General features: G+C 44.2%; 2 protein-coding genes across 3 annotated transcripts; both read left to right on the top strand.

Moving 5' to 3' along the window:
- The first annotated feature begins 28 nt into the window (after nucleotides 1-28).
- Nucleotides 29-15,397, top strand: Ak6 (adenylate kinase 6). The gene is made up of 5 exons (XM_038321909.1): nucleotides 29-272; nucleotides 2,316-2,408; nucleotides 12,297-12,355; nucleotides 12,466-12,611; nucleotides 14,785-15,397. The coding sequence occupies exons 1-5, from the start codon at nucleotides 245-247 to the stop codon at nucleotides 14,975-14,977; spliced, it is 519 nt and encodes a 172-aa protein (XP_038177837.1). The 5' UTR covers nucleotides 29-244; the 3' UTR covers nucleotides 14,978-15,397.
- Nucleotides 224-4,121, top strand: Taf9 (TATA-box binding protein associated factor 9). 2 transcript variants are annotated; one of them, XM_038321907.1, is made up of 3 exons: nucleotides 224-272; nucleotides 2,316-2,408; nucleotides 3,094-4,121. In XM_038321907.1, exon 3 carries the CDS (start codon nucleotides 3,111-3,113, stop codon nucleotides 3,900-3,902), a length of 792 nt encoding a protein of 263 aa, XP_038177835.1. In that variant the 5' UTR covers nucleotides 224-272; nucleotides 2,316-2,408; nucleotides 3,094-3,110; the 3' UTR covers nucleotides 3,903-4,121. The 2 variants fall into 2 exon arrangements, with proteins under 2 accessions (XP_038177835.1, XP_038177836.1); XM_038321908.1 differs by lacking the exon at nucleotides 224-272 and adding an exon at nucleotides 389-488.
- Nucleotides 15,398-16,112: the final 715 nt, after the last annotated feature.

The raw sequence follows: 16,112 nt of genomic DNA, 5'->3' as shown, positions 1-16,112 counted from the left end.
AAACTCCGGCCTGGGATGCGGCCCGGGTTCCATCGTTCGATGGAAGCGTAGCACCGGAGACCGGGAACTCATCGGTGCGTGTCAAGGGCGCCTGAAGCGCGTCGGGAGTCCCGAGCGGGGCCGGGAGGAAAGCGAGCCGCGGGCGTACACGGCCACCCGCCCGCCCGCCCGCCCTTTCCGGCTCCTCCCTGGAGAGAGCGTTGGGCGCGTGAGCCGAGGCGCTGGCGGCCTGGGAAGGAGGACTATGAAGCTTCCGAACATCCTGCTCACCGGTTAGGGCGCGCGGCGGGGCCGGTCCGGGGGAGGCAGGAGGGGGTCGCCTCGGGCCGCGCGGCGTGGCGTGTGGCTGTCGCGTGAGGACCCGGCGCGCGCGGCCGTTGGGGGGAGGGGGCGGTAATCCGGGTGGCCGGACGCGGCGCGGCGAGGAAGGAGAGCGGCGGCCGATCCCGCTTCGCTGACCCGCCCGAGGCTTGGTCTTTGTGAATCTGGTATTTCGCCCGGAGAGCGGGCAGGGCTGCGGGTCCTTTGTCGGGGTTGGGCTCGGGGTTTCTCCATGCAAGTGCGGTAAAGGTGGTTTCTAGCCGATAGGAGATGGGGTGATGGTGGGTGCCTCGGTCCTTGGGCCTTCCTGATCGTGATTTTTTTTTCCTCTTTCCCTTTGCTTCTGGGAAACACTGCCTAAAAGATTTCGGTAAATGCTTTGGATGTTAGTGAAGCGACGTGACCGATTAACGGTTTCGGTCGGTTGGTGTCACAGGCTTTGTCGTTGTTTCGGTGTGAAAGCTGAGCCTATGTGGCCGTTGGTGCCGTGGAATGTTAGATCTGGAGCTGATCGTGGGTGGGGCCCTTCTGGGTCTTCGAAGATTTACTGGAAATACTAAGTTGTAGCGTTTAGTAGCATCATAGGCCAGTAGTACAAAAATTAAATGGGCGTAGATGCTATTCCTTTATACAAAAAAATTATTAAGAACCTGTTTGTGGAAGCAGGGTTTTTCTCAGTTAATGAACCATAAGCAAATTTTAGCCTTTAAGAGTCCTTAGGAGGGCCTGTTGGTGGTTTCGCACGCCTTTAAACCCAGCACTCAGGAGGCAGAGGAAGGTCTCGAGGCCAGCCCGGTCTTCAAGAGCTAGTTCCAGGACAGGCTTCAAAGCTACAGCGAAACCGGTCTCGAAGAACCAAAAAAGAAGAGAGTCCTTAGGAGGAACATTTTATAATATCTGATTTGCGTGGACAGAGAGTATCTTGGGGTTCCTATAAGGCATTGAAGCTAGTAGGCTACAATTTGAGACCCTGGCGATGTAGGCATGAAGCCCTGAGTTGGATCCCCATGACTACATAAACTGGATGGCATAATTTATGTTTGTTACCCTGATACTAAGGAAGATCAGAAAGGCTAGCCTGGAATGCACAGCTCCCTGTCAAAACAAGAGCTACACCGTAAGAAGTCAGACTAAAATAAAATAACCATGTTGAGTTCAGAGTTCACACAAGTTGAGTCAAGGCTTCAAGATTGCTGTACCACAGTGGAAATGTTTTTCTAAATACATTTTAGAGGCATGGTTTATCAGGGTTACTTAAGTTTGAACAGCTTTAGTTATGTTTTGATTTTTTTTATAATTGTGTTAACAATAAAAGGAGAAAAGCAAAGGGCAGTGTATAGGATATCAGTGCTGTGTGTGTGGATATGTACGGTGTGTGTATGTGTGCACTTATTTAAACACATACCAAGCAGGACGTTATGTCCCTTAGATACCACAAACACAGAAAGCTAAGGAAGACCTGGGTTATAGTGGTTCCCTCTGGGGAAGTCATCAGAGTTAGGGGTTAGTAGTAGTGATGAGATATCTCATGCCACCTAAGTTTCTTCATTAAAGCAGTGAGTGATGGTAGTTTATTTGAGGTGCCTAGTTTTAGGCTGGGAAGTTTCATGTTGTTGCGGGCAGAATTTGCATCAAAATTGCTGAAATCGTACCCCTGGAAATTAGGATACAGAGATTGACACCCAGTCATTTCTGAAGAATTTTTTGTTTAGTTGGTTTGGTTTTGAGGCAAGGTCTCTCTGTGTTTCCTTGGCTGTCCTGAAACTCACGATCTAGACCAGGCTGGTTTTGAACCCACAGAGATTCATCTGCCTCTGCCCCCCGAGTGCTCACCACACCGGGCTTTCTGGGAAATTTTTATTAGATCATGGTATATGTTCATATATCATTGCTAATTAAGAAAATTTTTGTGTCAGTTAAGACCCTTCAGGGCAGACCAACTGACATCTAATAAGCAGCATTTGAACTATGTTTTCCTGTGACTTCTTTTACAGGTACACCCGGGGTTGGAAAAACCACACTAGGCAAAGAACTTGCATCAAGATCAGGACTGAAGTACATTAATGTGGGTGATTTAGCTCAAGAAGGTAAGGTACACTTTGATGTTGGATTTATGTTTTTAAGTCAGGTAGTAGAGTGTTAGTACTAATTAGCTAAGTGTTGCTAGAGGGTCCAGAAAGCAGAAAGACACCAGTAGTAAGCAATTTATGTTTTGCTAAGGACACAGAAAATAAAAGACCACATGCTGAGTATTGTTACATAGTTATTTTGGACATTTCCCCTTCCCTAACCCAGTGTTTGTGAACAGTAATAATGGGGACAGCTTCTATGAGGGGTTGGATAGATAAGGTCTGAATATGAAGAAGAGGGGAAATGCTGTGGGTGGTTTTTAAACATGTGTGAGAGTTTATTGATCTTTCATGAAGGACAGATTACTGTGGACTCAAGCAGTAGGATATTACTGTTATTTTTATCAGTTGCCTGCCCAGACTCGCTGCATATAGTCTGAAGTGGTATTTTACTGATTTTACCCTGTTTTCCCCGATTCTTTTATTACTTAACTATTTGTGTCATCTTTTTATATTCCACACTCAGAGAAAGAACTCAGTATTTTTAAGCAGAGGGAAGTTTAGGTATACAGAGATTGCTGTTTTACATTTTAGAGTTTTGAAAATTTTAACACATTTGAAAATTTTAAATTCCTAACAGTTGCTACTAAAGTAACTATTTCGGTTTGATCTAATTTCCATATTTTTTTCAAATGACCTAAAGTCTGATCACCGGATATCATGGAGTCTGGCAAGATGGCGTCTCCCAAGAGCATGCCGAAAGATGCACAGATGATGGCCCAAATCCTGAAGGATATGGGGATTACAGAATATGAGCCGAGAGTTATAAATCAGATGTTGGAGTTTGCCTTCCGATATGTGACCACAATTCTAGATGATGCTAAAATTTATTCCAGCCATGCTAAGAAAGCTACTGTTGATGCAGACGATGTGCGTTTGGCAATCCAGTGCCGGGCCGACCAGTCTTTCACTTCTCCTCCCCCGAGGGATTTTTTATTAGATATTGCAAGACAAAGAAATCAAACCCCTTTGCCGTTGATCAAGCCATACTCGGGTCCTAGATTGCCACCTGATAGATATTGTTTAACTGCTCCAAACTATAGGCTTAAGTCTTTGCAAAAAAAGGCACCTACTCCTGCAGGAAGAATCACAGTTCCGCGATTAAGTGTTGGCTCAGTTTCTAGCAGACCAAGTACTCCCACACTAGGCACACCAACTCCACAAACCATGTCTGTCTCAACTAAAGTGGGCACTCCAATGTCCCTCACAGGACAGAGGTTCACAGTGCAGATGCCTGCTTCCCAGTCCCCCGCTGTGAAAGCTTCAATTCCCGCAACATCAACAGTTCAGAATGTTCTGATTAATCCGTCGCTAATTGGGTCCAAAAACATTCTGATTACCACTAATATGGTATCACAGAATACAGCCAATGAGTCAGCAAATGCACTGAAAAGAAAACGGGATGATGATGATGACGATGACGATGATGATGACGACTATGATAATTTGTAATCTAGTCTTGATGCATGTAACATGTATACTTGGTCTTGAATCCATTGTACTGAAATTAAGCAAGCATGTTAGATGTTCTAAAGCTGTATTTTAGAAAGTGGTATTTAATAAGTATGCTTTCCATGCTTTTCAATTGAAATGTTGAGTTTTAATAGAGCTAGTAATGGTTTTTCATCAACCTTTATGCATAAAAAATAAAATTGTCATTTATCAATTTGATTCTTGGTACTTTGGCAATTATGTTTTCAAAGCAATTTTCCCCTCATCATGAAGTTGTTACTGTTATTATTTATGAACATGTGGTGGGGGACTGGTCCCAGGAGAGGCAGCAGTCCCCCGGGGGCAGCAGTAGGTCACCCAGGGCCTTGGTGGGTGGGAGACAGCGGTGGGTAAGAGACAGACAGATACGCCATGCAGAGAGTGTGGGTATAGAGTTTACTTAGTCAATTATGGAGGAGAAAGGGAAGGGAAGAAGGGGGGAGGAGGGAGAGGCATTAGTTACCTCTTCAGAAGAGGGACAGAGGGAGCAGGTTGGAGAAGGGGGAATGGGGGATGGGGTGTGGAGGGGACTTGTCTCTTAAAGGGACAGGGTTCTCAGGTGACAAACCATGCCAACAGATTACAACGGTTACAGCCTTTGTTATTATATCTGCTGTGCTACCTACCTCTGATGTCTTCTGATGTTTTAATTATTTACTTATTTTGAGGCATGGTCTATCTGTGTAGTCCCAGTCCCAACTGTCCTGGAACTATTTTGGCCATGCTGGCCTTAAATTTACAGAGTTTGTCCTGCTTCTTCCTCCCCAAGTGCTGGGATTTAAAGGCATGTGCCGTGTGTGTGTGTGTGTGTGTGTGTGCAGAGAGAGAGTTCCTTTGGTCATATTTAAGACTTGGCATTTCTTTCTACCTCACTTTTTTCCAATTTTTTTATATATATGGGTGTTTGTCTGTATGTAAGTGCACCACACATGTGCCCATGGAGGCCTGAAAAGGGCTTTGGATACCCTGGGACTGGAGAAACAGATGGTTATAAGACAGGTGGGTGTTGGGAATTGAATCTGGGTCTTCTGGAAGAGTGGCCAGTACTCTTAGCCATTGAGCCATCTCTCTAGATCCCTGCCTCACTTCTTAAAGTTTACAACTTTTCTTCTTGCTCAAATGATTCTCTTGACTTAGCATCTCAGTACCATGAGTGTGTAAAATTGCTTGTATTATTATCCTGTATCTCCTCACATTGCTCTCCACGTGATGTTCTTTCTCATATACAATTGTTTTAGAGTTTTTAGCATCCTTAATTTCCCTACCCCCAGTTTATTAGTCTTTAACCCGATGAAGGCTAACTCCAGGGTACCCATAGGTCTGGGACTGGTAGAATAATGTAGCTCATTGAATTCATTTCAGATAGAATTACATTCATGCTAAGCATACACTACCACAGCTGCTTGCTCCATAGATAGAATCTTGGTTTGTCTCAACTCACGAGTTGGCAAGCTCCTGCTAGATATTTCCCTGAGCTAAGGAACACTAGACCCCTGTTATGCATAACTGTTCAAACTGCTAAGCACACATCTCCAAATTAGTGTATTTAGAGAGCAGGACTGAAATCATCTTTGATTCTTCTTACTACCTCCTGGTTCTAATTTGCCACACAAACACATTCTCTGCACAGTTCTACTTGGTCTCTAACTTCTGATAGTTTCTCTAGGGAAAATCTATACAGTGCTCCTTTCCCATCTCCCTGGCCATTGGTACTGTGCCTAGGGTTTTGTTTTATTACTTACTCTGTATGTTTGTACTGGTGTGAGTTTGTCGTGGCACACATGGAGGTCAGAGCACAGCGTACAAGAGTCAGTCCTCCCTCACCTTCCACCACGTGGGGCCTGGGGATCAAACTCATTTACTTGTTGAGCCAGTTTTGTTTTGTTTTGTTTTGAACAAGGTCTCATGTAACTTAGGCCGACCAACTACTTAGTGTATAGCTAAGAATAGTCTGTTCTGGTGCTTCTGTCTGTCCTTCCTTAGTGCAATTACAGGTATGCATCCCGACATGTGGGTGCATGCCACCTAAGGTGCCAGCCCATATGTGAGAAACCTCAATCTCTAGTATCTCTCACTTGTCTCTTGATAAAGAAAAGGTGAGAAGTAGCCGGGTGGTGCAGCTGCCCACCTTTACTCCCAGCACTGGGAGGCAGAGGCAGGGGCATCTCTGCGTTGAAGGCCAGACTGGTCTACAGAGCGAATTCCAGCACAGCCAGAGCTGTTACACAGAGAAACCCTGTCTTCAAAAACAAGACAAAATCATGTGTATGAACAGCTATAGGATCAGCTTCCTCTTAATGTTCTAAACTATGGTTTCTTCTTTTGAAATTTGAAGTGAACTTTAAAATCCATCTCTACTGTCACCCTCAGTACATACTGTAGTAACTGGTTACCGAGAATTCTAAATTCTTCATAATTAATGCCTGCTGCTTCCAGATTTGGCTCCAATTCACTGTTTACTCAGAAAACAAAATGATCTGTTAAAATGAGAAGTGAATCACTGTATTCCATGTTTAATATACTTTAGGCTTTTCTTTCCTTGATCTAAACTCTTTATGCAGTCTTAATGGTGATGGAGGAGGGTCATCTGTCTATGTGTTACTTTCATTGGTTAATAAAGAAACTGCCTTGACCCTTTAATAGGACAGAAAATTAGGTAGGCACAGTAGACAGAACAGAATTGTGGGAGAAAGAAAGCAGAGTCAGGCAGTCGCCATGCTTCTCCTCTCCAAGACAGATACAGGTTAAGATCTCTCCTGGTAAGACACCACCTCGTGGTGCTACACAGGTTACTAAATATGGGTTAAAGCAAGATGTGAGAATTAGCCAATGAGAGGCTGAAACTAATGGGCCAGGCAGTGTTTAAAAGAATACAATTTGTGTGTTGTTATTTCTGGGCATAAGCTAGCCAGGCGTGCGGGAGCCAGGCGGGACGAAAAGCAGGCCTGCCCGCCGCTCATTCTACATAATGGCCTTTTTGATCTGACTTTAGCTTACTTAAACCCTTAAACTATTTTCCAATGGTTCCCTCCTCCGGTCCTTAGGCACTCTCTGATTATCTTGTTTTCTTTGGGTTAAAATGGTCTGCTCAGTTCTCTACCCCATCTCCAGCTAACTACTTCAAATCTCTGCTTAGAAATTACTCCTAGGAGGTGGGGAGCTAGCTCAGTAGATAAAAACTCTGGCTCTGGAAGCACAAGGTAAAAAGCAGGGAGATGCATGCTGCAGGTGTCTCAGTGTTGGTGGGGGGAAGACAGGCAGATGGTTGGAGCTTGCCGGGCAGCCACCCTATCCCAGACAGTGAGCCGTGTTTATTTAGTGAGAAGCCCTGTCTTGAGGCAGAAGGCACCCAGTATCCTGTTCTGATCGCTACAAAGGTACACACACACCCATACCTTCATGTGCATGCAACACACACACACACACACACTTCTGAGCCTCCCCTAACACCTTGAGGTTATGCTAGGTACTCATCCAATTCCTCCTCTAGCAATACAGTCCTATTTCCAGACTTGCTGTCATCTCCAGTTTATTATAAGTTCTTTGAGGGAAGGAATTGTATTTACTTGTCTATATAATTTGTTCACACTAGTGTGTCCTTATTATCACTTCAATCACTGGTACATCCTGTGTGATAAAAGTTTTGTGGAGCCTGGGCAGTGGTGGTCCATGCCTTTAATCCCAACATTCAGGAAGCAGAGGCAGGTGGATCTCTGAGTTTGAGGCCAGCCTGGTCTACAGAGCAAGTTCCAGGATAGACTCCAAAGCCATACAAAGAAAACCTGTTTCAAAAGAAACAAGTTTTATGGAAATGAGTATTTGAAAGTTTGTATTACACTTGTTATATTAAAATATGTTGGCATGATTTAAAATATTCATCAGCCAGGTAATGATTATAGAACATTTAATTCTAGCACTTGAGGCAGATCTGAGTTCAAGGTCAGCCTAGTCTGCAAAGTGAGTTCCAGGACAGCCAGGGCTACACAGAGAAAACCTGTCTTGAAAAAAAAACATACATACAAAAGGAGGCCAGTGAGATGACTCAGCAGGTAGAATCACACATGTGAAGACTCACGTGCTCATTAATTGTCTACATAGTCTCCTACACATACCATGTACACATACAATCTACATTGAAGGAGGCCTGCCGCGGGAGCATGCTCTTCACCAAAATGCCTCTCTTCATTCCCATGAGCTCATGTCCCCAGGTGGTGACAGAGGTCCTGGGGGCTATCCTTGATGGTTCCTGTCTCCCCTATTCCTGGTTTGGACACCATGTGAAGTAGTGGCAGCTGCAGGCTCCCACCACCTTGGACGAAGCAGCTCTGTCCTGCCTTCTCTGCCACGAGGACGGACATCTCCTGAAAACATGTCTCGGACCTTTGCTGCTGCCGTCGTGGGTGTTTGCCACAGCAATGAGAAAGGGAACCACTGCATATGGAACAGGAATGGGGTAGTTCCCAAATACGACATCGCTGCTGCAGCCAGTGACCGCGGATGCTTGTTTATGTGGTCAAGGGTGCCCTCTCTTTATTTTTTTTTTTTAATTTTATTTATTTATTTGGTTTTTCGAGACAGGGTTTCTCTGTAGCTTTGGAGCCTAACCTGGAACTAGCTCTTGTAGACCAGGCTGGCCTCGAACTCACAGAGATTCACCTTCCTCTGCCTTCCGAGTGCTGGGATTAAACGTGTGCGCCACCACCACCGGGTCTAATGCCCTGACTTTCACAGCTGCTTCTGATATTTTAAACTTACTGACAGCACTTGATGTTGGTTTATGAGTTAGCTCGTATTTGGCAAGGAAGCAGTAGTGTTGTTTATCGAGTCTTTGCCACACCGAGGCAGTTTCGTTTCTTAGCCTGATACTTTCTGTGCTAATGGAGCATTTATCCATGAAGACAAGTCACGGCAGGTGCAAGGGGGCTCATTCCATTGACTTACTTTCAGCGGGTAACAAAATATAGGAGGAATTAGGTAAGAAATCTACTTCAGTACTGTGCTTCTGGTAGCTAAAGTTATGAATAAAATCTAGATTGTAGTGAGGGTGAGATTATCTGTTTTACCTCCTAAAAGAAAACTCAAGCCAAGTGGTGTTGATGCACGCCTTTAATCCCAGCACTCGGTGGCAGAGGCAGGCGGGTCTCTGTGAGTTCGAGGCCAGCCTGGTCTACAGAGTGAGTTCCAGGACAGGCTCCAAAGCTACACAGAAACCCTGTCTTGAAAAACCAAAACAACAGCAGCAGAAGAAAAAAAGAAAAGAAACAAAACTCAAAGCTTCAATCCCAGCACTTGGGAGGCAGAGGCAGGCAGATCTCTTGAGTTGGAGGCCAGTCTGGCCTACAAAGTGAGTTCCAGGACAGTCAGAGATACACAGAGAAACCCTATCTTGGGGGGGGGGGGCAGAAAGGAAGAACACTTCTCTTGAGCCTGTGAATTGTTGAAACTTCTAATGTTGAATTGAAATCCCCCAGCCTTTTCTTCCATTTTTTAATTCAATGGCAGGCACGAAACACAGGCCACGCACATGTCAGGCGAGCACTCTCCCACTGAGCTCTCCCTAACGGCTGAATTTGCCTTCTCTGTGATTGTGCTTGTCACTTTGGTTGTTCTTGTTTTGAGACTGGAATGCTTCTGTCCCAGGCTGGCCTATAACTTGTTAGGTAACCGAGAGCGGCCTTGGACTCCTGGTTGTCCTGAGTACTTGGATTCTAGGCATGTGATTTTGCACCTGGCTTTTTTAACACTGACACTCAAACCCAGGGTTCCTGCACAATAGGCGAATCCTCTGCCAACTAAGTTATTCCCACTTTGTTTTTGCCTACATGTTTGTATGTGTACCATGTGTATGCCTGGTGCCCACAGAGGCCAGAAGAAAGTGTCAGACCCCTTGGAACTGGAGTCACAAGCAGTTGTGCGTCACCGTGTTGAGCTCTGGGGACTGAACCCAGGTGTCCTCTGAAAGAAGAGCAAATGCCATTAGCTGATGAGCTGTCCCTCAAGCCTCTGCCCTAACTATGAGAATGGCCTTGTGGATGATGAGCAAGTGCTCTCTCAGCTGCGCTACAGCCACAGGCCCAAGACTGTCTAGCTTGGAGAGAAATGGCTTTTTAAGTTTTGTGTTTTAGAGTTTTGGTTTGGTTTGGTTTTCGATTTTGGTTTTGCGAGACAGGGTTTCTCAGTCCTTTAACTTGCTTTGTAGGCCACACTGGCCTCGAACTCACAGAGATCTGCCTTCCTCTGCCTCCCAAGTGCTTGGAATTAAAAGGTGTACACCAGGGGGCTGGAGAGATGGCCCAGCAGTTAAGAGCATTGCCTGCTCTTCCAAAGGTCCTGAGTTCAATTCCCAGCAACCACATGGTGGCTCACAACCATCTGTAATGAGATCTGGTGCCCTCTTCTGGCCTGCAGGCATACACACAGGCAGAATATTGTTTACATAATAAATAAATAAATAAATACTTAAAAAATTTTCGAGAAAGGCTGGAAAGATGACCTAGACATTGAGAATGCACACTGCTTTTGCAGAGAACACAACTCCAGTTCCTGCACCACACTGGATGGCTCACAACTGCCTGTGACTCCATTTCTCAGGAGATCCAGCGCCTCGGGCCTTTGTGGGCACCCACACTCATGCACATAACCAGACTCAGACATACACATAATTCAAAGTAAGTCTTTTAGCCACGTGTGGTGGTCAAGGCCTTTAATTCTAACCTTTATGAGGCAGATGGATTTCTGTGAGTTGAAGGCCAGCCAGATACACATAGCTAGACCCTGTCTTAGAGGGGAGGAGTTGTAAAAAGCGAATCTCTTACTAAAAATTATAGCTGGGGGGCTCAGGAGAGATGGCTCAGTGGTTAAGAGCACCACCTGCTCTTCCAAAGGTCCTGAGTTCAGTTCCCAGCAACCACATGGTGGCTCACAACCATCTGTAATGAGATCTGGTGCCTTCTGGCCTGTAGGCAGAACACTGAGAATACTGTATACATAACAAATAAACCAAAAAGAGTTGATTTAATATAGATAGATAGATAGATAGATAGATAGATAGATAGATAGATAGATAGATAGATATTGATATATATATATTGCTGGGGGTGGTAGCAGTGGTGCACGCCTTTAATCCCAGTACTTAAGAGGCAGAGGCAGGAAGATCTCTGGTAGAGCCCAGCCTAGTCTGCAGATCTAGTTCTAGGATCACCAAGGCTATACAAAGAAATCTTGTCGGGGCTGGAGATATGGCTCAGTGGTTAAGAGCACTGACTGCTCTTCCAGAGGACCCGGGTTCAATTCCCAGCACCCACATGGCAGCTCACAACTGTCTGAAGATCCAGTTGCAGGGGATCTGAAACATTCACACCAATGCACATAAAATAAAGTTAAATAAACAATAAAAATATTTAAAAAAAAAAAAAGAAATCTTGTCTCAGAAAAAAAACAACCTCTGCATTCTGCTCTTGTGGAGACCAGAGTTCAGTTCCCAACACCTATCTGTGGTTTACAGCCAGCATCCTATAGCACAAGTTTCATGGGTTCAACACTTCTGGCCTCCTCAGGAATCTGTACTCACTGACACACGCACTCAGACACACGCACTCACATAAGTAAAAATAAAATGTTAAGCATTTGCTTATGGATCTTATGTATACAAGTGCTTTGTCTACACACCAGAAGGGTGCACTGGACCCAGCTATAGATGGTTGTAAGCCACCATGTGGTTGCTGGGATACGAAATCAGGACCTTTAGAGCAGTAGAACAGTCAGTGCTCCTAACTGCTGAGCCATCATGCCGACCCCCAATAAAATCTTAATTTAAAAAAAGAAAAAAGTAAAGGTTTTGGATAAGCTGGACATAAGGAATGGTATGTGATTCTAGAAGTGGAAATTAAGATTCCTAGTTTGAGGCCAGGGTGGGCTGCATGGTGAGACCCTGACTCAAGAGCACACAGCAAACAAAGTAAGTTTAAGTTATATTGCTGCCAGGCGGTGGTGGCGCATGCCTTTATTCCTAGCACTTGGGAGGCAGAGGCAGGCAAATCTATGTGAGTTCCAGGACAGTCACCAAAACTACCGAGAAACCCTGTTGGAAAACAAAACAAAGAAGATAACGTAACGTAAAAGATATGTTAAGATCTGTTGTCACCCAGGTTTCCTTTCAGATAAAAGTCCAGTTTTTCAGCATTGCTCTGTATGTTTGCCAACTGCGCCATAGCGATTGTGCGCGTCTCAGCTGTTGTTCTGTACCCTTTCTTGCGGCTGAAAGAATCATCGATGTGTTTCCACAAACCTAGGGTCAACTGAAAACCAGGGAAAGCTACTTAGGACATGTTAACAAGCTGATGTCATCTCTTCCAGGGCAGCTATATGACGGCTACGATGAAGAGTACGGTTGTCCCATTCTAGATGAAGATCGAGTAAGTATGACTGAACAGACGAGCGTGCATCTGTTAACTTTTTGGGAGAGTCAGTTTCCGTTTTTCTTAGGGCTATTTATTCATCTTTATCTGTTGTGTGTCTATTGCAGGTCGTTGATGAGTTAGAGAGTCAGATGAGCGAAGGCGGCGTTATCGTTGATTACCATGGTTGTGATTTCTTTCCTGAACGCTGGTTTCATATAGTTTTTGTGTTGAGAACAGATAATAGTATACTGTACAAAAGACTTGAAACACGGTAAGGAAAAGGAAAAAAAAAAAAAAACACTGATTTTTGGTTTGGATTTTTGAGGTAGGGTTTCTCTGTGTAATAGTTCTGGCTGTCCTGGAACTCACTCTGTGGACCAGGTTGGCCTTGAACTCAGAGATCCGCCTGCTTCTGCCTCCCAAGTATTAGAATTAAAGGCGTGTACCACCACCGCCCAGCTTCAACTGAAAATTTGATTTAGTAAAATATAAGAGATAGAAACCCCCAAATAGCAGGCAGTGGTAGCACACAGCTTTAATCCCATTTAATCCCAGCACTTGGGAGGCAGAGGCAGGCAGATTTCTCTGAGTTCAAGGTCAGCCTGGTCTACAACAGCTAAAAGAAACAAACCCCCAAATAATCATGCTTTATCCTTGATATAAGGCCTTTCCTACAAAAAGAGTCAAACAATAATATTTTTAGTTTGACCACTACTCATTCAAATTATCCGTACATCAAGGAGGAAGTTTATGAAGATTAACGAGATAACAGCATTTTACAATCATTAAAATATATTTTGGGGATTGGAGAGGTTAAGAGCACTGGCTGCTCTTCCAGAGGTCCTGAGTTAATTCCCAGCAACCACATGGTGGCTCATAACCATCTATAATGAGATATGGTGCCCTCTTTTGGCCTGCGTGGATAAATGCAGAACACTGTATACATTGTGTGTGTGTGTGTGTGTGTGTGTGTGTGTGTGTGTGTGTGTGTATTGGACCTACCCACATAGAACATTAGATTTAACCAGAAAAGGGAACTTGGAAGAAAACTTTTTTCTGATATCTTTTGATCCAGACTGTAGGCAGGTGGAGAGTTTAGAGGGAGTTAGCGGACAGTATCAGAAAGAAAAGCTCCAGAATTTTGTCAAATCTAGGGTCAGAATGGCCAGCTCTGATTGACCACTGGGATGCATGTAAAATCCTTGCACAGAGGACAAGGAGTAAATATATGACAAATTAGGCTAAGCAAGATTAAATTTCCATCTTTTTCTTTAAATAGTGAAAAGCCATTATAAACCTTTTTTAAGATTAATTTATTTAATCATACAGTGTTCTGCCTGCATGTATGCCTGCAGGCCAGAAGAGGGCACCGGATCTCATTATAGGTGGTTGAGAGCCACCATGTGGTTCGTGGGACTTGAACTCAGGGCTTCTGGACGAGCAAGTGGCTCATTCCCGTTTAGAGAGTACAGAGTACATGGCCATATCGTCAAAGGTCACTGATTCCTGAAGCTTAGATGTTAAGGAGACACTATTAATCCTGTAGACTTGATGATAAAGATCCCTGACCCAAATTATGGCCAAGTTAAAGCAAGCTTTATTCGTGTTCACATCAAGGCGGAATTCATGAGACCGGCCTCAAGCCAATTTCCATACCCCTCCCCCCTTTTAGGGCAAAACTGCAAGGTGGGGGGTTTTCTTTTTCTTTCTTTTTTTTTTTTTCCAGGTAGGATTTTACAAAGTAGCTAAGGAAATCTTGGAGCATTTATTATACAGAATATTTTATGATTGGGGGTGGGGCGCAGCCCTGGTCTGAAAAACAGAAACTTAGCTACAAGTGGAACAAAATGGAGTGGGGCTGGCTCTTGAGCTGCCGTCATTGCTTCTCTTCTGTGCTCTCAAAGGCTCAGGTGACCTTGTGGCTTCTCAGCAATCGAGAGCATGGATGCCGTGTTCTCTGGTCCTCAGCTTTTTAACTGGCTATTAGTTGATTAATTTATATACTGCCTAAATATTATATAAATTCTTTTATTATCTTTGGGATTAGTAAAATACAGATAACATTTTTATGATGAATTATCTAATTGGTGTATGATATTCCATGTTCTCCTCTGTATATACTATTTGTCTTATCATAAATTCTTGCTATGGATCCTTTTACTCGTATCTGAGAATCTGACTTGAGGTGGGTACTTGCTTATTGACTAATTGATTAGTAATTATATGATCAGCTAATAAACTAGCACGGGATTCAGATAAACTCAGATGTTAGTGTCATAATTCTCACTTTAGCTCTCGTGTCAAAGAAGTCTCGTGCAGACGCTAGTCGATGTCTCTAGGCAGAGATTGTGTAATTACTGATATATTCACAGTGTCCAATTTCTAACTTGTTCCCAAAGCCATATTTAATACCATTCTGTTTGCTTTACCTCTCTGCCTTCTAGGGGTTATAATGCGAAGAAACTACAAGACAACATTCAGTGTGAGATTTTCCAAGTTCTTTATGAAGAAGCCAGAGCATCTTACAAAGAAGAAATTGTGCACCAGCTGCCCAGTAATGAACCAGAACAGCTAGAGGATAACATCAACCAGATCTCAAAATGGATTGAGCAATGGGTCAAAGATCATAACTCTTGATGTAGAGGCAGGTTAGCCAGGCCCACACCTGATCCCACACTGTTGATCCCAGATCCTGGGAGGCAGAAGCTGTTCCACATAGTGAGTTCTAGGCCAAGCAGGGCTATGTAGTTAAGACTCTGTCTCAAAGGGGGAACCAGCCTGGCCACAGTATAGCTACTCTTGTTGATATCACTCAGTCACATAACAGAATGCCCAAGGTTCAGCAGAAGAAAACATGGTGCAGCTTTAGCTGCTGCCTGGATTTCTTTTTCTCCATGAGAAAGCTTAAAGAATCTCAGATACTAATATAAATTATTAAGGATTAAACCTAAAAAATCAAACTCAGTGGATAATAAATCTGGTCAGTGGGTACATATCTTTTAAATTTACTAAAATGTAGGTGATCTCTCGAAATAAAAATGGAAAACTAAAGATTTACCATCAGAGTATTGCTTTTTTATTTTAAAAATCAGAGGGGACCGATGAGATGGTTGAGTAAATAAAGCACTTGACACCAAGGCTAAGGACATGAGTCCAGTGTCTGGGACTCGCATGATAGAAGGAAAGAACCGACATCCCACAGATGTCGTCTGGTTTCCACATACACACGTGCATACACAAAATAAAAGTGGGTTTAATAACTGGAGGACTGGGGAGATGGCTCCGTGGATGAAGTGTTCACCGCGCAAGCGCGAGGCCAAGAGCTGTGCCTGTAAACAGCACTGGCTGCAGAGACACTCCCGGAGGCAAGCCGACAACTAGACCAGCTGGAATGACTTCGCTCTGGGCTCAGCCAGAGACTGCTGCAGTAAAATAATGATCAAGGAAGACAACTTTGGGCTTCCACGTGTGTGTGCCCAAGGGTGCCCACACATACAAGCATGCTCTTTGGCCAACCTAACCTACTTCATGGGTTACAGGCTATGGTGTTTAAGGAATGTCCGAGGTGGTTCTCTGGCCGCGCACACACACACAAAATGACATGCACGTTATTCTGTATTTTATTTATGTGAGTATTATATTATCTTAGAAAATACAGACTCTCGCAAGGCAGTGGTGATGTACACCTTTAATCTCAGCTGTCAGGAAGCAGAGGCGGGCAAATCTCTGAGTTTGAGGCCAGCCTGGTCTACAGAGCTAGTTGCAGAATAGC

Source organism: Arvicola amphibius, chromosome 3, assembly GCF_903992535.2.
Source record: "Arvicola amphibius chromosome 3, mArvAmp1.2, whole genome shotgun sequence".
NCBI lineage: Eukaryota > Metazoa > Chordata > Mammalia > Rodentia > Cricetidae > Arvicola > Arvicola amphibius.
This window is presented reverse-complemented; position numbering and strand designations above follow the sequence as displayed.

Coding starts and splice junctions, on each gene's coding strand:
- Ak6 (XM_038321909.1), top strand. CDS start 245: ATGAAGCTTCCGAACATCCTGCTCACCG. Junction 273..2,315: donor TCCGAACATCCTGCTCACCG/GTTAGGGCGCGC, acceptor CTTCTTTTACAG/GTACACCCGGGGTTGGAAAA. Junction 2,409..12,296: donor GGGTGATTTAGCTCAAGAAG/GTAAGGTACACT, acceptor CATCTCTTCCAG/GGCAGCTATATGACGGCTAC.
- Taf9 (XM_038321907.1), top strand. CDS start 3,111: ATGGAGTCTGGCAAGATGGCGTCTCCCAAGAGCATGCCGAAAGATGCA.